This window comes from Nuphar pumila, chromosome 13 (genome assembly GCF_984573655.1).
Source record: "Nuphar pumila chromosome 13, dmNupPumi1.hap1.1, whole genome shotgun sequence".
Classification (NCBI taxonomy): Eukaryota; Viridiplantae; Streptophyta; class Magnoliopsida; order Nymphaeales; family Nymphaeaceae; genus Nuphar; species Nuphar pumila.
This window is the reverse complement of record NC_143261.1, coordinates 26,646,021-26,667,171: the sequence shown is the minus strand read 5'-3', so window position 1 is coordinate 26,667,171 and position 21,151 is coordinate 26,646,021. Positions and strand designations below refer to the sequence as shown.

At 37.5% G+C, this 21,151-nt stretch overlaps 1 protein-coding gene across 1 annotated transcript; it reads right to left on the bottom strand.

Annotated features, from left to right (window-relative positions):
- Positions 1-221: 221 nt before the first annotated feature.
- LOC149818167 (uncharacterized) lies at positions 222-10,617 on the bottom strand. Its single transcript, XM_089984629.1, has 13 exons — positions 10,503-10,617; positions 9,500-10,048; positions 8,915-9,031; positions 8,638-8,827; positions 8,241-8,407; positions 7,948-8,122; positions 5,559-5,620; positions 4,525-4,606; positions 2,969-3,026; positions 2,773-2,894; positions 2,396-2,485; positions 2,238-2,308; positions 222-971 (listed from the first exon to the last, which is right to left on the bottom strand). The coding sequence occupies exons 2-13, from the start codon at positions 10,009-10,011 to the stop codon at positions 851-853; spliced, it is 1,767 nt and encodes a 588-aa protein (XP_089840755.1). The 5' UTR covers positions 10,012-10,048; positions 10,503-10,617; the 3' UTR covers positions 222-850.
- Positions 10,618-21,151: the final 10,534 nt, after the last annotated feature.

Below are 21,151 nucleotides of genomic sequence, written 5' to 3'. Positions count from 1 at the left end.
ATCCAACGATAAAACTTGGGAAAACCTCTCTCCCTCTCATCCGTCCTTCTAAACGAATTGCACTCAATTGTTGGTAGGATCCTTGATCCTTGAGATAGGCCACGGTTAGTTGTGATGCATATGATCGATTCTACACAAATCCGTTTGTGCAGGCCCCTTGGACCTTTTTTTCTATCTCGTCCACCCTTCTAAGAACAGAAAAGCAAACAGGACAAGAAGTGTCAACTACAAGGCAATTGTGTGTAAGAGAGAAAAAGAAAGTAATTGTGCATTACACTAGAGAAAGACTGGCTTTTGTACAAGGTATCAATTTCATGGAAAGGTAAGGCTCTCGAAAACCACTCTAATTTTGTGCTCAACATAATTCACGGGAACAAGATCAACATCATGAGATGGCGTCTTCTTTGAAATTGGTGGCTCTATTGAACATGGTGGCACCTCTGGTTGGAGTGCAACAAGAGCTTCTTTTCGGGAAACCAACCTCAGCACATGCACATCCAGTTCCGCACTCAAGGGGACATCCAGTCGTGCATAGCTCTCAAATGGCCTTACTCAGATCCAGGTTGGAGTGGCCGCTCACAGTTGGGGTCAATAATGGTCTTTTTACTTTCTATTTCTCTATTATCTTTCTCATTTCTCCCTTGCCATGTATGAATCAGTTGGGGATCTGGGGTGAACCCTCATCACCTCTTCTGAATAAAGTTTACTTCTTTCATAGAAAATATCAACATCGTGAATGGATAGAGAGTGACGGCAAGCATCTTGGATTCGCACTGGCTTCAAGCCTTGGTATGCATTGGAAGCATACGAGCCTAGAAACAAGGTCCTCCAGGAGTTGGTCTTGCTGCATTCAGCTGTCATTCTGGATGACATTCTGAGATTGTTGCTCTGCCTGAGATTTTGAGATCTTACGTAGTGATCTATACTGCAGGCGCACACTCTCCCCGTTGTCTAAAGTCTTCACAAGGTACCTGAAAAAAGAACAGAACCGCATCAAGTAGGATCGAGATGAACATGAAGCACTGAAATCACACATTCACAACCAGAATAGAGTCCCCACAGGAAATCAATCAACAGACGCTTAGCATTTGGCCCAAATGCAGCTGTTCCGATTGCAAACGAGAAACATGAAAGCAAGACGAGGAACTAAATAAAAAGACTAGAAAGTGTATGTTCATTGGATCAAGTGAAAACAATCTTTCAAAAGATTTTATTAACTATACCATGATGACAAAATCATAAAGAGTGAATGTCAACACGAGCAATTATAGAACTGCATCCCTAAACCACGCCCACACCAAATCCAAATCATCAGAGTCTAGGGACCATACGGATTGAGGAAATCACATTTGAACATGCTAGGTTAATGGAATCTATACTCGTCATGGAACTATATTAATGCAAAAAATAAACAAAAATTAAATGGCTCAAAAAAGTCGACCATCACTCCCTGTCATATGCCACTCACACCAATCAAAGTTTAACATGGCCAGCTGGGCCATAGTTAAAAAATACACAGCAACATGTCGGTCACAAGGGGAATCCTGTCCCAAGCAGCAACCTTATATATCAGTCCAACAATCAAGCCCCAAACCAACCAAGTAAACAGTTAAATAGATAAAATGTCTTATCCAATTCCCATACATTTTGTGTTTGAAGTACACCTACAGACAAGGAATTGAGTCTTGCTTTATAACGCAAGAGACCCGTTCAAACCAGAAAAGAATGATTACTAGAGCTCTTAATTACAAAAGTCAACATCATTTAATAGCAGGAAAAAGAATAAAACCCATAGCAAGGGTCAGGCACTTGCAAATCAAAGATATGACAGAGAGAGAGAGAGAGATGGGCCTGATCATGATGACCTGAAGCCTGAGCTTCATAGGACCCAAACCTAGGGAAAGTCTCCAATAACCTGGCCCTCCTTTGACCCAGGACCAACTGGACTAAACAGGTTGAACCTGGACCTGCCCACTACCTGGCAGGATGCCAGGCCCTACTACTGAGCAGTATCTCAAATCTCCAAAGCAGTAAAACAGTAAAACTAGTCGTACACTTCAGCTTTTTAGCTAAATTATCAGCCTAGTTTCTGAAACAAATATCTTATATAACAAGTTGGTTATTCAATATGAAACGAAATAAGGTAAAATATGGTATATTTTTTGTTTTAAGTTTCCAAATTCTATATTTGCGGAAGTAATTGATGCAAGATAAGATCAACTATTTAATGGAATTACCAGCCATTGAGACATTGTGAAGTGATCATAGCTTCCCTTCCTACAAACTTATCAGGTGTCCTCCTATTCCCCTGCAAAAGAGCTCCCCTTTTGAATTAAATATTTTACCAATATCTAGAAGGGGCCTAATAACTTGAAATAATAAGTGCAACCCTGACCTTAATTATCACTTTCTCATTCACAGAAAATGGATATTGAGATCCCTTCAAACCAGGGTTGTCACCATCTGCATTCATATCTACTTCTTCCTACAAGTTGAAAAAACAAGAAGGCCACCAAGTTACTAAATTGTTTTAAGGCTGTCAGAAAAGCCAGAGATTAACAACAATTTATAGCATCTCAATCATACTATACAACCATTCTTTAGTAAAAGGTGAAAGAATAGTTTGATCACATGGCTGTGTACAGATTATACAATCATACAAATATAAATTGTAAAAAGAATATAATAAAATATTTTTTTTCAAAAACTCAAAAGGTTTTACCTGTTAAAAAATGATCTAAAACTCTCAAATGTGAGCTTTCTCATAAATACCTTGTTTAGTCTCTTTATTGCATCCACCTGCTCAACCACTTTTCTTCGTTTCCATAGTGCAGCATTATGGAATAGCCTTCTGTCATGCTCGTGCTTTACAGCTGCTGCTGCAGCCCTCAAAGCTGCATAAATTCTCATTAGTTCAGCAACTTTAGCTAATGATAAAAAGCAAGAATTCTCAAGAAGATTTACATACCAAGATTTGGGATCAATGTCCCCGCATCAATCTCTGCACCACAGATGCTACACCTGGACTATATAATAAACAGGAAATCAAAATTTTCTTTTCACTGCAAATAGTTGCATCTGTACAAAGACGTAATATGAACTGTACACCTGTGAATTATTGCATCAGATCATATGGACCACAAACAAAGACCAAACAGTTTCCAAAATAGCTAATTGAAAGAAGCCACATAAGTAGAAAATCATAAAGCAACAATTAAACCTTTTTCTATATATATATATATATATATATATATATATATATATATATATATATATATATATATATATATATATGAATTCCTAATTAGAGTCATACATAATACTTCTACTAAAACAATAAAAAACTCACAAAAACCAATAACATTTACATGCTTTGTACAAATATAACTAGATTAGCAGATAATTTTCCATATTCATTAACAAGTTCAGGTAACCATGTACTAAATGATGCTTCCAACAAAACATGGTTCCAACCATAGTCACCGGAAGCACCCCTATAGGGGGGAAGCACGCTTCCAAAGAAGGAAGCACCACGGTTCCCCCAAAAGGGTTGGGGGATGCATGGGGGAAACACGCTTCCCACTCGTTTTTCAAATAGCTTCCCTTTTGTTTCATACTCGCTTCCCCCTTGTTTTTTGTGTTTTTCATGTTAACATTTATTTTTTCGCTTCCCTCACGTTTCCCTTTCATTTCCCCCTTGTTTCCTTTTTTGCTTCTCACACACTTCCACAATCGCTTCCACAGTGAATTCCGCTTCCCGCTTCACACTACTTTTTAACACTCGCTTCCCCGCTTCCTCTTCACGCATTTCTTTCTGTATTCATTTCGCTTCCTGGTAACTATGGTTCCAACCATAGTCACCGGACGTGCCTTCCTAGGAGGGGGAGCGTCCGAGCAGGAAGCGTGGAGGAAACTCGCTTCTCATTTGTGGGAAGTGTGCTTCCTATATTATAAAAAGCATGTTTCCCACTCGCTTCTCAAATTGCTTCCCTCTTGCATCCCTTTTGTTTCCCACTTGATTCCTATAACTTTCCCCCTGTTTGTTGTATTTTTCATGTTAATATTTAGTTTTTGTGCTTCCCCTTCGCCTCCTTCACGTTTCCTTTTTTCACTCCTCACATGCACACACAAACACATTCAAAATGAATCCCACTTCATGCATTGTTTTCCGTATCCATTTCACTTCCTGTTAAGTATGTTTCCAACAATCTAACAATATCATGCGGGCAATACATCCACCCCTTAGCATCAGTGCTACAGAAAAGTTGGGACATGAGTTTTGGCAATTCGAGATAACATCAGTATCAGCCAACCACTGCCCAAGCTTGAGTTCATTAATTGAGTTTGAGTTACCATAAGCTAAAATTGTATTAAATTCAAAATATATTAAAGAATTCTTCTAACATACAACTTACAGTGCAAAAAGAAGGCAAGAAGAATCAAATCCATAATCAAAATATTTTAGTGTTATGACAAATGGCATACAAATTTAAAATTTCCAATAAGGAGGCAATATCAGCTCACCATATCAATGACCTTTCTCAGCATCATCCCACCAAATGAGTGACCACAAGAAACAGCCGTTGCATCTTCAAGGAATGCACCACTAGAAACAAAATGCTCTTATCAATCAGTGATTGTCATAAATAAGCAGCAGATTTTGGTGTTCACTCCAGCAAAAGAAATGGTAATAAATGGATCAGCAATATAATAAATCAGTTAAAAATCTTAAAACAACCAAGAAAACACAAACTACGCTAACACAAGATGAAGGTAAATGTTAATCCTTGGCCAAAAGAAAATGGTTTTCTAGAGAGTGCAAATGTTTTTATAATTTCCAGAAATCAATCCAAACCAGTCCTCCATAAAAAATATTGAATATTTGAGAAATCTGGCCATCTTTCAATTGTATTTAAAATACATAAAGAATAACTACTACGTAGATGGTATAAATAATTCCCAATCATGACACTTTGTTTTCATCTCTACTATTTACCCAATGAAATAGGAAACAAAGGCATGAAGCAACAATTTCTAAATCCATGTGAAGTGGGAAGCATGAAAAACTAAAATGAGCTTAGGAAAGAAATGAATTAGCCTTCAGTTTGCAGAAATAAAAAGCAACAAAGCCACCAACAGCTAGCAATCACAAAAAAGAATATTACAAACTAACCAAAACATATAACAGCCTATGTCACACAGACACTCTATTTTGTCCTCCGTACCCATGTCGAACGGCGTCTCCCCGTACATACAAGTTTGTATTCAATTTATAATTTATAATTATATTTTCAGTTTATAACTTTATATTTTCAGTATATAATATATGTTTTAGATAAAGCATATATATTTAGATTATATTCAGTTTATTTTGTATTTATGTGATATTTAATATATATGTATATATATATATGTGTGTGTGTGTGTGTAGCTGTATCCCCGTACCCACATTTTTTGAAATTGCCGTGTCATACCCTCCGTAGCAGTACCTGCACCCGTACCCAGGTGACATAGACAACAGCTTTAAAGCAAAGGCAGTTTTTTTAACAATCACTTACGATAATGGATCTGAGAGCACACTCCTCAATGATGGCTCTGGATTAATGGTATTTTGAACTTCCTGCAATTCAATTGTTAGAAAGAACATTAGTTGGATATATACATAACATTCCTACATTCTGCCTCAGATATTTCATCAAGAAGCCATTTTATCCATTACACACAGAAGCGACTACAACCTCAAGAATTAATAAACACAAAAAAAAGGAAAAATAATAAATAGTAGCTCCTTCAACATCATAGTGGAAAACCAAGAATTTTTCTTCCACAATTTGAAGCAATTGCTACTTCTACAATCACATTCAGATCCATGAGACTGATGTGGATGAAGTTTCATACGGATTATTTAGAAAACAATGAGAAAAATCTGACAGCATATTTACTTTTTGAAGATCAAATAAGATAAGAGTGAAAAATGGTGGGGCAAGCATCACCACCTACAATAACATATAGAAGAGACGCTAGAAATGTTTGGTAATCTAAAATTAGTCAAACTGGTGAGACAAGAATCAACACCTACAACAACATGGAAAAGAGGAAATAGAAATACATGGTAATCTAAAAATATTATTGCTAAATTGGGCAGGAATGGATTGACAAATCCAAAGTTGTTCCAAAAGCAAAAAAACAGTTTCATCATTTCATATAGACATTAGCAAAAGTTAAAACCATGAAGAAATCTTGAAATTTAAGTATAAACTGCAACTTCATATTCTGAGTTAGAAGCTACAAAACTTCTGGCAAACAGCTTTTCCAAATGCAGCTCACAAAGCTAGGATGCTATGCTGGGATCCTAAGCATGCATCCCAGGATTTTGGTGTTTTAAGTATCCTAGTGATTTATCAATTAGTTCACCTTGGTTTGGTTAACTAGTTCCAAAAAAAACTACAACGATAACTAGCTCATCCAGTCAGATGTCTAGGTCACGCAGTACTCAACCGCGCACCATGGTGGTTGCAGGTTACTCTATATGATTTCAAAGCTTCATTCTGAATTTCAGTATATTATGATGCATTTGTTCATCACATGCTCTAATTTTCATTTGTTTCTTTGTTACTTGAAGCAGTTGCCTCAACAGGTAGGCATCGTGGTCACCTAGGCCATCCCTATTTCTTCAGTTTTCACATGTTGTCAGGACCAAGACCATCATATAAGTCTGACTTCAAGGAACAATGACAAACATGTACGTAAGACTTAAGTGAAAATAGCAGATAGCAACCATTGATATCATATCTCGGATATCTGGAAAATTTTACTTACTAATAGCTCAAAAGTCTATTACATTTTATAATTTGACAAACAAATTTCTGTTCATCACAGAAAACTTACAAGCATTGAACTGTGATGTCTATGCATTGTTGAAAAAAATAGCATCATGTGCTCTGTAATGCATCCAAAGTTCAAGCTGTATTGTTCTTATACAACGATGGAGAAAGTTATCCTCTCATTTGTCCATGTGATGGAGGTAAATGGAAAAAGGCAGCTAGCTAGTTCTCTCAAAACAAGAAATAATGATCAGAAGATTCTCTAGAGAAAGCAAAAAGATTGAGACTGTGGTATGAGTGATCTATCTTGATCTGCTTCAGGAGAAAGAAAAACTATGCTTCTACAGCACAAAGGACAACCTTGAAATCTTCCTTTGGGAGTCTGCTGGCAAAAACTGTATAGCAGAAGCACTCGGTCCCAACAAATGGCATGTGAACACAACAAACTACAAATTTTTAGATGGAGGACAAAGAACCTGAAACAGAGTAGAAAGAATAGAAGTAGCAGAATATGATCATAGAGAGTGGTGGTTGACAGTACTCAGTCCAAAACAATGTGTGGAGAAAGAAACAGCAGGAATAGGGGAAGAGAAGAAGGAGAGCATTCACCATTCAGCACAAATCAGCAGTTGAGAGATGAAAGGAAGAAAGTGCACATTGCTTACAGAATCAAATAGTCATGGGACCTAAGAAAGAATTTATGCAGACTTATATGCTAATATGGAACATCCACCATCAGGTCACATCAGAGGAACAGAAATGGATATGTATCACTTTTTTAAATGTCATTCCTAATTTCTGATTCCTTATCACCATTGGTGTCACTTTGTCCTCATTCTATGATTTTTTTTTCTCCATAGAATATGTCTTTTCTGCTTTATAAGCTTAATCAAACTAAAACCCCATATTCAGGTTAGTTAACAAGACAAAAACATAGAAATTATAAATGAATCTAGATCCCTGATCACCTATTTATTTGAAAATGCCCAATTTACACACCTAACATTTCCCCTATGCACAACTATTCATCCCCTAGTGCAAATGTAAAGGTAAATACTTGGCATATTATTTGTAAAATAATTATATCAATAGAGCAATTCCTAATTCTTAGAATGGAACTCACATAATTATTGTCAATGTGATTGCACATCGCTGTTTCTTCAGTAGATAAATCATCCATGAACTGGCTTACGCTTACTGGCACAAAACTTTGGGGGATTATATGACCAGCTGCAGTTATCGGAGAACAATCTAATATGGCATTGCTTTGTGGCATAAGCTTAAACAATAAGGATGTCCTGCATTGACAAAGAGGGGAAGTATCTGAGAGCATGTAACTGAGTGGAACTCGGGCCAACTTCCACACACACACACAGATATACATATTGAGAAAAAGGAAATAATCTATAAACAAACCTGCCACCAGCCATAGTGCCCGCAACATAATCAGGAATGGTCCTATACGAAGCTGAATGTCTCAATCCAGCAGTGGCATGACTAAGTGTTCTGCCTGTAAGGAGCAACAGGTCCCCTGGCCCCAAACCACCATCTGCTAGGTACCAACGACCATTTGGATCACAAACCTACGCAAGAAATGGCTGACAAAAATGATTTGAGGGTCATACCAAAAACAGTTCCAAAAACATTGGTGAGTGCCTGAGTGGCATGCATTTCAAGAATATTTACTTATGCCAATTTGTTTCTTCATGAACTGTCCAGATGTAAAACAAACTATTCAAATTGAACATTTAAAGCCAGAAAATAACCTATGTTAGATTACTGTTGAAGGCGTTGAAATCTAAATATGAATCACCTGAAGCCCCGGATTGTCCGAAGCGATCAACGTGAGCAACCCTTTCTCAACTTCACAGTTTGCCAAAAGCTTTCCTCCAATAACACCCTTGCCATTCTGTAATGATGTGTGTGAGTATGTTGCCACAAGTACAGACGAAGAAGCCTCATTAGCAGGCAATGGGGCGTCATCCAGCAAATGATTGAAAACACTGCCGCCAGAATTAAAACAAAAAACAGCAATCAAATAAAAGCAGAAAGGAATCGACATAAGCTCCAATAGTTAAATCCATTATTACTCGCTCCGGAGACGTAGGTGCCTTGCAATTGCACAAAGTGCCAACCGGGATGCCCTCCCCATGCATCTGAAAACTTCCCCCAAACAAGGTGGTGAAGAATCTCCTTCTTCAAGTGACCTAGAAATTGAAGCATTTAATAAAACCTAAAATGAATCCCCTTATGCAAAACAATATACACCCATTCTGTAGAAACAACAAAACGAATGCACAATTCTAAAGCCAAACTATCCAACCATCAAAAATCACATGATTGGCCATCATATGTTTTTCCACTTTCATAAAGTTCCAAAATGAAATACACTATAATACAAAACAATAATCCCATAGTGGACACCAGTCCTTTTGCAGAATGGATGGAGGTGATTAGTTTAATCAATCGTCCAAAATATCCTGATCTTCTTCTTAGTCATTGTTGTTCTAATGACAGATTTGGGTGGGTCATTTCCAATCATCATCGATTAAATTTCCAGTTTTGAACATTCAAGACAATGAATACATGGGAATCAAACCCACCAAATTCACAAAGTAACGAAACATAGAGAATAAGAAGAAGAAAAGGGGCAAAAGAAGAGTGTTGAATCCTACCTCCCGGCTCTGTACATGTAAATACCAGAGCGTGCAGGCTTCGATAAATTCCCGCTAATTTGAGCCCGCATCCGGAAATACAACTTCCCAGACTCCAACGCGCACTTCAGCAGAGCAGCTTCCCCGCTCCCCACCACGATCACAGCAGCGTTATGCCTCATCAACGATGCTGAGAGGGCGTCCACTGCTCTGTTATACGTGGGCAACGGAGCACCATCATACGAAGCAATTTCCGAGAGCTTAATCCTTGGCAGAGGCGATACGAGAGTTGCCACGGACACGGAGGGCTCGTGCAGCGGGTGTGCTGCGGCAAGCGGCTCTGCGTTCATCATATGGTCAGCACGGTGATGAGAAGACGCCGGAGGAAGGAGAGGAAGGAGGCCCAGAGAGAGGGATGACGCAGACGAGGGTTGTGCAGGAAGAGGAGCAGGGGAAGATTTCGGCATGGAGTTGTGTGGGATCGGTACTGGAGACGGTGACAAAGCAGACATCTGCATCGCAACTTCGATCATTGATCATTCTTTTCTGGCCTTCTTCGAGAATTCTCGCCTACAGTCAAGGGGTTAGACGGCAGAAGAAAACGGAAAGCTTCAGCGTTTTAGGGAATCTGCATCAGTGAGGGAGGCTTTCCGCGATTCTGCGCCCCAATTTTGGTCATCAATCGTCGACATTTGGAGCCGATCCCGCCAAACTTTAGGGTCTTAGAGTATGTAACGAATACGGCGATGTTTTGGAAAGATGTCAATTTTACGAAATGTTTTAAAAAATTCGCGATATTTAAAGTACAAAGCCGATATAATGTAAATTGCGAAATTTTCAAAGTATCGCCTTTCCGAAAATATCGACGAATATTTTCAATAGTTTTGCTCTATTTGGTTTCTTTATTTGTATATGTTTAATTATATTTTGTAAATGCAGATATTTTACCAAGAAAAAAAAACAGATCTTTGAATATAATGCGAGAGTTTTACCGAGAACGAGATTTGCGATATGCGGAGCTTACCAAACAAAGACTGGTTTCGCGGTTAGACCGCTCTTTGTTAGAGTTGCGAGGGAACTACGATTGAGAGAAAGAGATTGCAAACATCTGAATGCCGGTTTCGATCATCAGCCGCTCGTCTTCTTCATTCTCCGCAGGTTTCAGTTCGTAACTACTCGTCTTTTGACGAGACAATGACGAAAATTCTAGGTTTTATGGTTGCGAGTGATCCACGACGGCTAGCAAGCACGAGAAAAAGAGAGAGATCGCGGCATTCCGACACTCGATCGCTCTTCTTCTTCTTCTTCTTCTTCTTCTTCTTCTTCTTCTTCTTCTTCTTCTTCTTCTTCTTCTTCTTTTCTGCGGGCTTTCGCCTCGATTAGTGCTTCTGAAGGCAAGGAGACTGAAAAACGAAACCTTAGGGTTTATCGTTCCGGGAGAAACTCTCGCGCAAGCGAACGGAGAGAGTGAGAGAGAGAGAGAGAGAGGAGAAGCTAGAAATCGAAGCTACACCTCTTCAAAACTTTAGAGATTCTTCCTATTTCTTGCTTCTCCTCGGTGTCGATGAAGACGAGCCCCTCGATTTAGGGTTTTCTTTAATAGTGGAAACAAGCGGAAGCGAGTGATAAATTAGGGTTTAGGGTTTGGAGTTGCAGAGCGGGCGGGCGAGTGAGAGAAAGTTTGTACCCCGGACGACGGACTACGGGAAAGGGTTTCTGCTAAATATAAAGGGGTTTTTTCGGTAAAGCAGAAATTTTTGGAACCCTTTTCTGTTGCATGAAATTTCTATTTTACCCCCCAAATAGTTCCAATTTTTGCTCCTGGCGACTGAGAAAAGGGCCAACAAGTCCCTGCTGAGTCCTGACTTGAAAAGGGTCGTTTCTGACTTTCTGGTGCCACGTTTGGGTCTACGTGGAGGTGAGAGAGCTGTGAAGTTATTTAAATACCTTTTTAAATTTCCAGGGTTCGCATTGGAGCATGTTTGGCTTGTCCTGGAAGGGAATATCCCCAACTCCAAAATCGATGAGACATGGTGGCGATATATCTTGGAAGAATTTACAAAAACACGGTTAAATTTTGACATATTCAAATAAACCCTACCTAACCTTTCATATGTTACAAGTAAGCGCTCGAGTTAAGCAAATAATTCTCAAACACCCCCTTGGCTCAACCTCTCTGAGCATTAACCCTTGTCAATAAACGATTCTACCCTTTGTTGATTGAGAGAAGTCATTTTTGCCCTTACCTGTTGTTTCCTACCATATAGTTTACCGGAATCAGGTTGCCGGGATCCTTAGTTGGGGTCGAGCACCTCGGCGCCCCCTTCTCAACTCAAGGCAACAACCCTAAATGATGTGTAGGATCTCCGGCAAGTCATCTGAATGTAGTTGGAATCAGTGGCTTGTGGTCCTTGCTGCCAGACTTGGACATGCCCCACCATGTGGTTGGGGGTGAGTCCGATGACCCATTGTGGAGAAGGTGCAGTGTGGCAGGGCTCGTGTTCTTGTTGTTGGCGAGCCACCACCAACCATTGGTGATCTCATTCATGTAGGTTGTTTTGATCAAATCTATTCTACATACAGATTCAACATGGTCAATTTGCTAGAAATCAAACATTGAATGTCATTTTTAAAATAAATAAATCAATCAATAAATTTTGGCATTTTAGAATTGTTAGATATTTTTTAATTGTCAGAAAATCATACACGGGATTTATTTTAGCGATTCAAGTAATGATCCGCTAAATAGATCGTGTAAAATCACACATCAACAGTGTCAGATTTGATCAAAACAACTTGCATCAGTGAGATCGCAACCTTGTGTATGACTTGGTTATTGGGGGCCAAACCAGGGTTACTAAAAAATGCTATAGGAGAATGGAAAACGCGTTTCTCCCGTTTCTAAAATGAGACACTGTCTTTTCAAAACATTTGGAAAATGCTAAAAGATTCATGGGAAACGTGTTTCCTATGCTAAGATAAACACATTTTCATAGTATGGAAAACTGATTCTCATGCTACTCCCCTCAAGTTTCTCAAGTGTTTCCCTTTCATAAGATACATGTTTTTTATTTTTTTGTTTCATTAAATTACTGTATTAATTTTTCTTAAATGTTTCCCATGTGTTTCTCAACCGATTCCTGGTTCGTTTTCCTTTACCACGTGCCTGAAAAAACTGGTTTCACAAGGCATTTCTTGTTTTTGTTTTCCTTTTTAGCAACCTTAGGCCAAACAAAGTCCAACCAATGTGTCATGGTGATACTGTTTTTTTTCTCTTAAATTATCCAATATATATATATATATATATATATATATATATATATATATATATATTGCATCATGAGTTCGTCCAAGGTATAGTGAGAATGGTTTAAAGCCATTTTGTCATTTTTCTAATGGAAAATGATTGCATTGTCTTTGTAAAATGGTGTGATTTCATAAAAAAATTTATATTTTGCTGAAATCTTCAGCGTGTCCAAAGTTTTGATTCTTAACTTTTTGGAACATTTTACTCTTTGCCTAATGTTGGCTTGCAAACATCTTGACATTCACACAAATATGTTGCAAACCTCTTAATGTGAACTTTTTGATGTTCACATGTGTTCCTCCTAACGCTCTCATGCAAACTTTGTTACATTCACACATATATTAAGAACATAAGAGGTTTGCATCAGAAAGTTCACAATATATTTTTGCAAATGTGAGGAGGTTCACAATATATTTGTGCTAACCTTAAGAAGTTTGCATATGAACATCAAGAGGTTCACATCATATTTGTATGAATGTCAAGAGATTTGCAAAGGATAAGAATGTCTTAAAAAAGTTAGGAATCAGAATGAATTTTGAAGATGTGAATTTTGGCAAATTGTGAGGTGTTTTTTAAATTATGTTATTTTACAAGGACAATAAGAATATTTTTTATTTTTCTAATGAGCCAAAATTGACTAAAATAGTGATAACATGGTCCATTTGCTAGAAATCAACCATTGAATGTTATTTTTTACAAAAACCTTTAAATCAACAACTTTTGGCATTTTATAATTATTTTTTTTAATTGCCAAAAAATCCTACACACCAGATTTATTATAGTGATTCAAGTAATGATCTGCTAAATAGACAATGTAAATCACATCTATGCATCAGTGAGATCACAATGTGGGGGTATGACTAGAGGTGTCAAGAGGTGAGGTTTGGTTCCGGCCCAAGTGAAACCAGACCTGGCACCAAAATTTGGGTATGGTATCAAGTCTGGAGCTGAGTCTTATCAGACCTACCATAAGAGAAACCATACCCGGACCCAAAAAGATTTACATGAACCAGACCCAGGCCATACCCGGTAAAACAGTATTTTTTTAGCATTTTTACATTAAAAAATGGCAGGTCTTAGTTGGAACTCAGGTCAGGCCTAGGCCTGGGCCTGGTATAAAATTTCACAAACTATACCTGGGTTCATGTATTAATCGGGCCTTCGAGTCCGAACCCGGGTCTTCTTATTTATCACCATACCCAGACCCTATAGGGTTTGGTATGGGTCGGGTCTGGGTAAACCCGACCCGTTGACACCCCTAGGTATAATGGTATGGTTGACAAAGAGGACGAATAATCAACTTGAACACTGGGGCCAAACCAGGGTTACCGCAAATGCTATAAGAGAATGGTAAAAACGTTTTTCGAAAAATCATTTCGAAAGTGAGAGACAGTGTGTTTTGGAAACATTTGGAAAACGCCAAAAAAATCATGTTATGGGAAACGCATTTTCATACTATGAAAAACTGATTCTCATGTTATTCCCCTCTCGTTTCCCTTTTATGGGATATAATTTTTTTGTTGCTTGTTTTATCATTTCCTGGTTCGTTTCTCAAATCGTTTCCCGTTTCCGTTTCACATGCGCCTGAAAAACCTGGTTTCCCAAGACGTTTCCAGTTTCGGATTCCCTCTTAGCAACCTTCGGCCAAACAAAATATGGGATTTTTTTCTCTCTTGAATTATCCAAAAAAAAATTGTATTTTCTGCTGCATCATGAGCTCATCCAAGGTATAATGAGCATGGTCTAGTGCCATTTCGTCATCTGTCTAATGAGCCAAAGTTGATTAAAGTAGTGGTCCTAATAAGGATTGATTTGTCATTAACAAGACCCGTAGAGTTTTTGCAAAACATGGAATCTCAATTTCAGACCTTAGATCTCAAACTCCACCAACCTTTTGAAAAGATACCTGATTCCCATTCTTTATTGTTGTTTATCTTATGGATGACTCCAACTTTAACAGAGCATATATATATATATATATATATATATATATATATATATATATATATATATATATATATATATATATATATATATATATATATATAGGGATTATTGATGTTAAACCTTTTTTTTCTTTTTCACCAAATAATCGGAGAGTAATTGCAAAAACTGCAACTTCATCAGATGTTTACAGAAAGCTGCACAATTTTTTAGTTTAGTACATTTGAGTTGCCTTTCTTCTTGCAATTCAGGCACTTATTTAACGTATAAAAAACCCACTCATATCATCTTATTTTTATTGGTTAAATACAACAAAATTAAATATGTTTTAACCATTCTTTTATTAATCATGATCAACTAAGTGATCTTAGGACCAAGCATGTCTTTGAAACAATAATGAAAAAACAGTAAAACAGTCAATTAAATGTAATAATTGAAAAGCTGGGTCGGTTTCTGCAATCCCTGATAATTTATCCAGAATTAAGTAGTGACATTAGAGTAACCATCATTAAGCTATTCCTGACAGCCCATTTAAAAGATGGACGGCACTACTCAGCAGAGTTTATCACACTAGTATAGGTGGTGGTAGTTAGATGACCACATTCACTCCCATCGCTGTAAATCCATCTTTGAAATAATCTTCCAGATTCCCCTTCTGTTGATGACAGAAAATTGAGAAATCCAAGATGAAGTTGATTTTTGTCAGTGAATGAAGCAACCTTGCATGGTCATTTGATGTTTTCAGTATGGAAAGGATGGATCCCCTCAAATTTCTCAAAAGTTGGAACTCCCATTTTTGCTAACAAGATCAGAAAGAATCCTTAGTTTTTTAAAAAAAAAAGCATCCAATGGTTTTTTTTCTACCAGAACAACAGCCGCCCCTTGTGGCAGAGGGATTCGATCCTGAGCCTTCAGCTTGATAACATCCAATGGTGTTATTGCTTTGCATTCAAGTATGAAAAGGAGAACAGGCTGGAGGACTATTGCGTTGTAGAACACACAGCAATACATGAAGTTATAAACTTTTCTCTCTCTCTCTCTCTCTCTCTCTATATCTCTCTCTCTCTCTCTCTCTCTCTCTATATATATATATATATATATATATATATATATATATATCTGTAAATTGAAAGTCATTGGTGCCTCAAATGGACTCACATATTTTATCAAAACTGACTATACTGGAACAATGCATTTTGCTCACAGATGATTGCTGACAAAGGCCTACCACAATGAGATTTTGTGGTATAAATGCAGTTTTTCATGCATTACCTTGCCAATTTGAATTGGGCTAAAACTAATTTTTAACCTAATTTCAAACTCAAAAGCTTAATTAGTAGTTATGGGAATGGGCTAATCAATTTTCTATTCTTTTTGTAGGGTCAATGATGAGATATTGCTGTTGAATTGAAATTTGGCAAGGGCCTTTATTTATTTAGAACCTTTTTGTTTTAAAATGACACACTTTTTGAGATTCCTCTCCATGTATAACAAAAGTGATACTTGTGTGATTATAACATCTTAGAAAATCAATGAGGTATTAGGAATTATCAAACTGCCTCTTTGACCCACTTTAATCCCTAAAAGGGCCTTCCCCCAGCTAGCTTTTAAACAGTTAGGGTCAACACTTGTCTACACTATGCTTTTGGAAGTATTGGACAATCTTGCCTTTTTCTTATTACTTCACTACGGGGAAACACTGAAGTAGCCATTATATGGTCCTGCTTTAGGCAAAATTCATGTGGATAGTGTTCCATGGACTGACCCTGGATCCGAAATGTACAATCCGATCTGTCTAATAAATCATGGGGATATCTTTCAAAAGTGACATATAGAACTGGTGACATACTAATATCTAGATCCAAGGAAATATCTAAAGTGGGTCTGGGGTTGAGTGAATGCGCCTTTTTTATTAGCTCCAATTGGTGGGTGGTCCAGGATCCAATCCATGGACAACCCTAAAAACAAAGAAATAACCCAATGCCTTATTATAAATGATAATACCAAATGACTCTTCCATTGCGTATGACTAATTTAGGATACTTGCTTATTAAGGGTGGGTATAAAGGTAACATGGTGATTAAGAATGAAAATTATGGTGCTGGAACATGAGTAGGAGTTATGGTGCTTGGCTGGCTGTTATCAACCAACATCATCAATGGTAGGTCACGGGCTCATGTACGTGTTTGGTTATGATGTGATGTTGATGGGGGAGGCGGTGGTTCCACATGATAATGATGATGGTGTTGGGTGGTTGTGGTGGTGGGGCACGATGATGACAGTGATGATGATGATGATGATGGTGCTGTAGTGGAGTGGTGGTGGGACATGATGATGGAGATCACGACGAGGGCATCCAGCTAAATTAACGCCAATTATTTTTTAGGGCTGGCAAACGAGCTTGAAGTGTTCAAGCTTGGCTCATTATTGTCTCGAGCCAACCCAAGTCAGAGCTCATAATCTGCTTAAGTTAAACGAGCAGCTAGTTTATATACAAAAATACATTATTTTTAGCTGAAAGAGATGGGATTATAAAAAGAAATATCAAAAATATGTTTTGTACTACCTAATAGGTTTATACCAGTTCAGCTGAGCCGAATACCTATTGTTTGTATTCAGCTTGCCAAACTTATTTTACGAGTTTGAACAAGCTCTTAATGAGCTGAACATAAACTGGGTTTTTATTTTAACCTCCATCCTCGCTTTCATTCCTGTTTCATATCCTCCATACCCGGTCCAAACGGGGGAGGCAGGGTGGGCACCGCTCCCCCCCCCCCCCCCCCGAGGTATAAAACCAAGTAGAAAGCTGGTTATTACCAAGAAGAGAGGAATCGGGTTCAAAAAGGGGCTTTCATTTGGAGAAGTTGAACTTTACTGTCAGGGACTGGGAACTTTACTGTCATCAATTAAGAAACTTGTTAGAATGAACTACTAAGTTGGAATATGCATCAAGTAGTTATATCTGCATTACAAGAGATTTAAGTAAAAAAAGATTCAAAATCTCAAAACAGATCCAAAAGGACCCTATGAACCCAGATATGTATTGCTCATTCTCCTGCATTACTGTTCTAAATCCAATTGAAATCCACGATTGACATTTGATCCCGACTGCCAATAGAAGGTCCTGCTGAATGTGCCAATGAATAATATTTGTGGTTGTCATATGTTTTAGTAAAAAACCCAGGCATCTGCGGAGGCCAATAACAGATGGTAAGCAGCAGCATACTAAAAGTGGATTTCCTATAAATATAGGGAGATCTAGAGATTAGGGGAACAATTAAGTTGGATTCAAGATGAGCTAATTTTCAGTTTATTTTCAGTTTTAGTTAATTCTTTTCAATTTTTAGTTATTTTCTTGTAATTTTTATTATATTTCATGTTTTTCTAGATAATTCATAGTTGGTTAGATTTTTTCTCAAAAAACAGGTTTCCAAATTACATCAATTTCATATTAGAGCCGAAATCCTAATCATGTTTATAGTGACGAAAAGCAAAACATGAAGAAGACATGAAAGACATGGTTGAACTCAAAGATACATCGGTAGAGTTGCCGATGAACATGGCGCCATTGACAAAGATTTTTCTTCGCCTAAGCTCTGACATGGCAGCCATAAACACAACAACGAACAAGATGAAATATCCATTTGGATCCAATTCATATTTAGAAGGGAGCAAAAGATTTGTGTTCATAAGCATCCATTTGGATCCGATTCATATTTTGGATTTTTATCATTTGAATCTTGTATATTTGGATCATTTTGCTTTTTGGTTCATTTGTAACAAATTTTAGATTTATGTATTAGATCCAATATTCAGATCTTATTAAATTATGATAAGTTTATCTTTTTAAAGGGTTATTAGAGTAGGTAATTTACTTGGTTTAAAATTAGAAAAATATCATCTATTTATAGATGAAGGATCTTTGTAGATAGATAGTGAAATTGATTTGAGATATTGAATTTAGCTATTTCATTGTTTCTATTTATTTTACTGCATTTTTTTGGATATTTTTAACTTTTCCTAGATAATCATAGTTGGGTAAATTTTTGATGTAAATTGAATTCCTTTGATTTGCATCAAAGTGGTATTAGAGCGACAAGCTCGCTTGCCTCATCCATCGCGTGATTGTAAAATTCATGGAAGGATCCTGTTAGATTAAATGGATGGTTCATTTTGATTGTTTGAATGAGTGATTTAAGAGAACAATCTCACCAAATTCTAGATTCATCAAAAAAATCCAACTCTAAGAGTTTTCTCGAAGAGCGATCTTGATTGACGAATGATGTACCATTGTCCACCAATATTTTTATTTCAAAACATAACGGAAGACTTCTCAAAATAACCCCAAGATTCAGGCGCATCATAAGTTGAAATCAAATCATTGCAATTCAAATATAATCAAAATTCAAACAATTCGTTTCATCAAATGAAATTTAAGGTTTATAATAAAATAAAAATAAAAAGATAGTAGAAGAGTTTAGTCCAGTCCATTCCACATGCTAAGAGTCCCTGTGCAGTCGCTCCCATTTGTATACATGTGTGGATCTGAAAAACGTAAAGTATGGGGTGTAAGACAATTCATGTCTAAGCACAATTCCTCTGGCCCTTACTAGGACTAAAAAATAATAACGAACAAGTAGTTATGATTAGCAGTGTAACCCTAACATCATCCTGAGATGATGTAGTAAAATTATCAATCATGCATACCTTATGTGTAGATAATCACTCAATGCACTCATACAGTTTATGAGTTTGTAAGTAAACAACTTATGCATACCTTTATGCGTAAGTAAACATGAAATTCATGTATACTTTGATACGCACAAACAATACAACATATAATCATAAAAACTTATACTAACACATACACTTATGTTTACAGGTCATTCGAACATACAATTATACTCATATACAATTCACGCATACAGTTATCTCACATTTGATTCAAGCACATCGTTAGGCTCAAAAACAATTTATGAATACAATACTGTATAAATTTTATTCAGGTATACAACCCTACTCGTAAACAACCCATGCATGCCACCATTGGGTTCACAACCAAATCAAACAAAGATATATAGTTTTATAACAAGAAAGGAAAAAAAAAAAGAGAACGAAAAAAGAGTTTTCATAACCAACACAACAAAATGATTTCCGTATACATTTTCTTATTTACCACATTGTTAATATTACGTAGGTTCACATTTGACCCACTTTCTCAACCTCCATAGTATGAGTCAATATCACCCTGTATTTTAAGGTTTGACTGCTACAAGACCTAAACGTAATCGTGGTTAGTGTAGCTATGACATGACTCTAACCTGATCGAAATTCAATACATTGACAAGACTTTTAATTGATCATATACAACAGGGCTCTAACCTAACCAAAATTTAATACAGTGCCCTAAAACCTTTACCTAATTGAAACTAGTGCAACTATGGCAAAGACTTTAACCTTATTGTAATTCAATACATTACAGCAGATCATGAAGCAACTCACACGTAGATGATATGATAATAGCGTGATTCTCGAGCCAGCATGCATGGATTATAAGGTGATGCACATGGATTCTGAGGCAGCTGCAATAGTGGCAGTGGGATGGCGGTGGTAGCAATCTATTGTTGGTGTTAGTGGAGCCCACACTTTAGTCCAATGGCCTCAATTGGTAGGGAACCACAATAGCCAACAGGGTTTCAAATTCGATGGTTGGCAGTTGGTGGTAGCATGCTGAAAGAAAACCCTAATGGGTAGGGGTTTTCTAGCGAAGCAGGTTATATGTTTCCCCCCGGAACATGCAGGTGCATGTTTTCGGGTCTGAATGAGCGCCACGTATGTAAGCATGTGAGGCTCATTTCCCCGTGTGTGTCAGCATCACTTAGCATCAGAGTCTGGTGCGTTTGCAAAGACTTAAGTGCCCTTTCTTGCCAATAGCGCCATAAAACGATATTTTGCGTAAAGAACAAAAATATCCTCCCACCAGAAAGGGTTAGAATCATCATCATTTTTGCCCAAAGAAGTAAACTCCTCTACTTTAACAGGAGCCCCTCACAATATGTCAGCCTAAATATTCTGGATCACCCTTTGGCGATGCACCATCTGTTGTAAAGGATCTTCGATTAACAATGCACCCTTTGTTGATATTTGTTGCCGCCAGGGCACCCTTTGTTGTCGTCTACTGTCATCGAAGCACCCTTTGTCATTGTCTGCTACCGCCAGAGCACCATTTGCCATCGTCGTCGTCTATTATCGTCGGAGCACCCTTTGTCGTCGTGTGTTCATGAAAAATAGTTGAACTACCAGAAAAATCAGCATTCTGACTATTGTTCATCATGATACGAGGGTGCGAACGTCGAATTGAGTAGACAGAGAATAGCAATTTACAGCAGAGATAATGATGGCAACATCAAACTGAGTAGAGT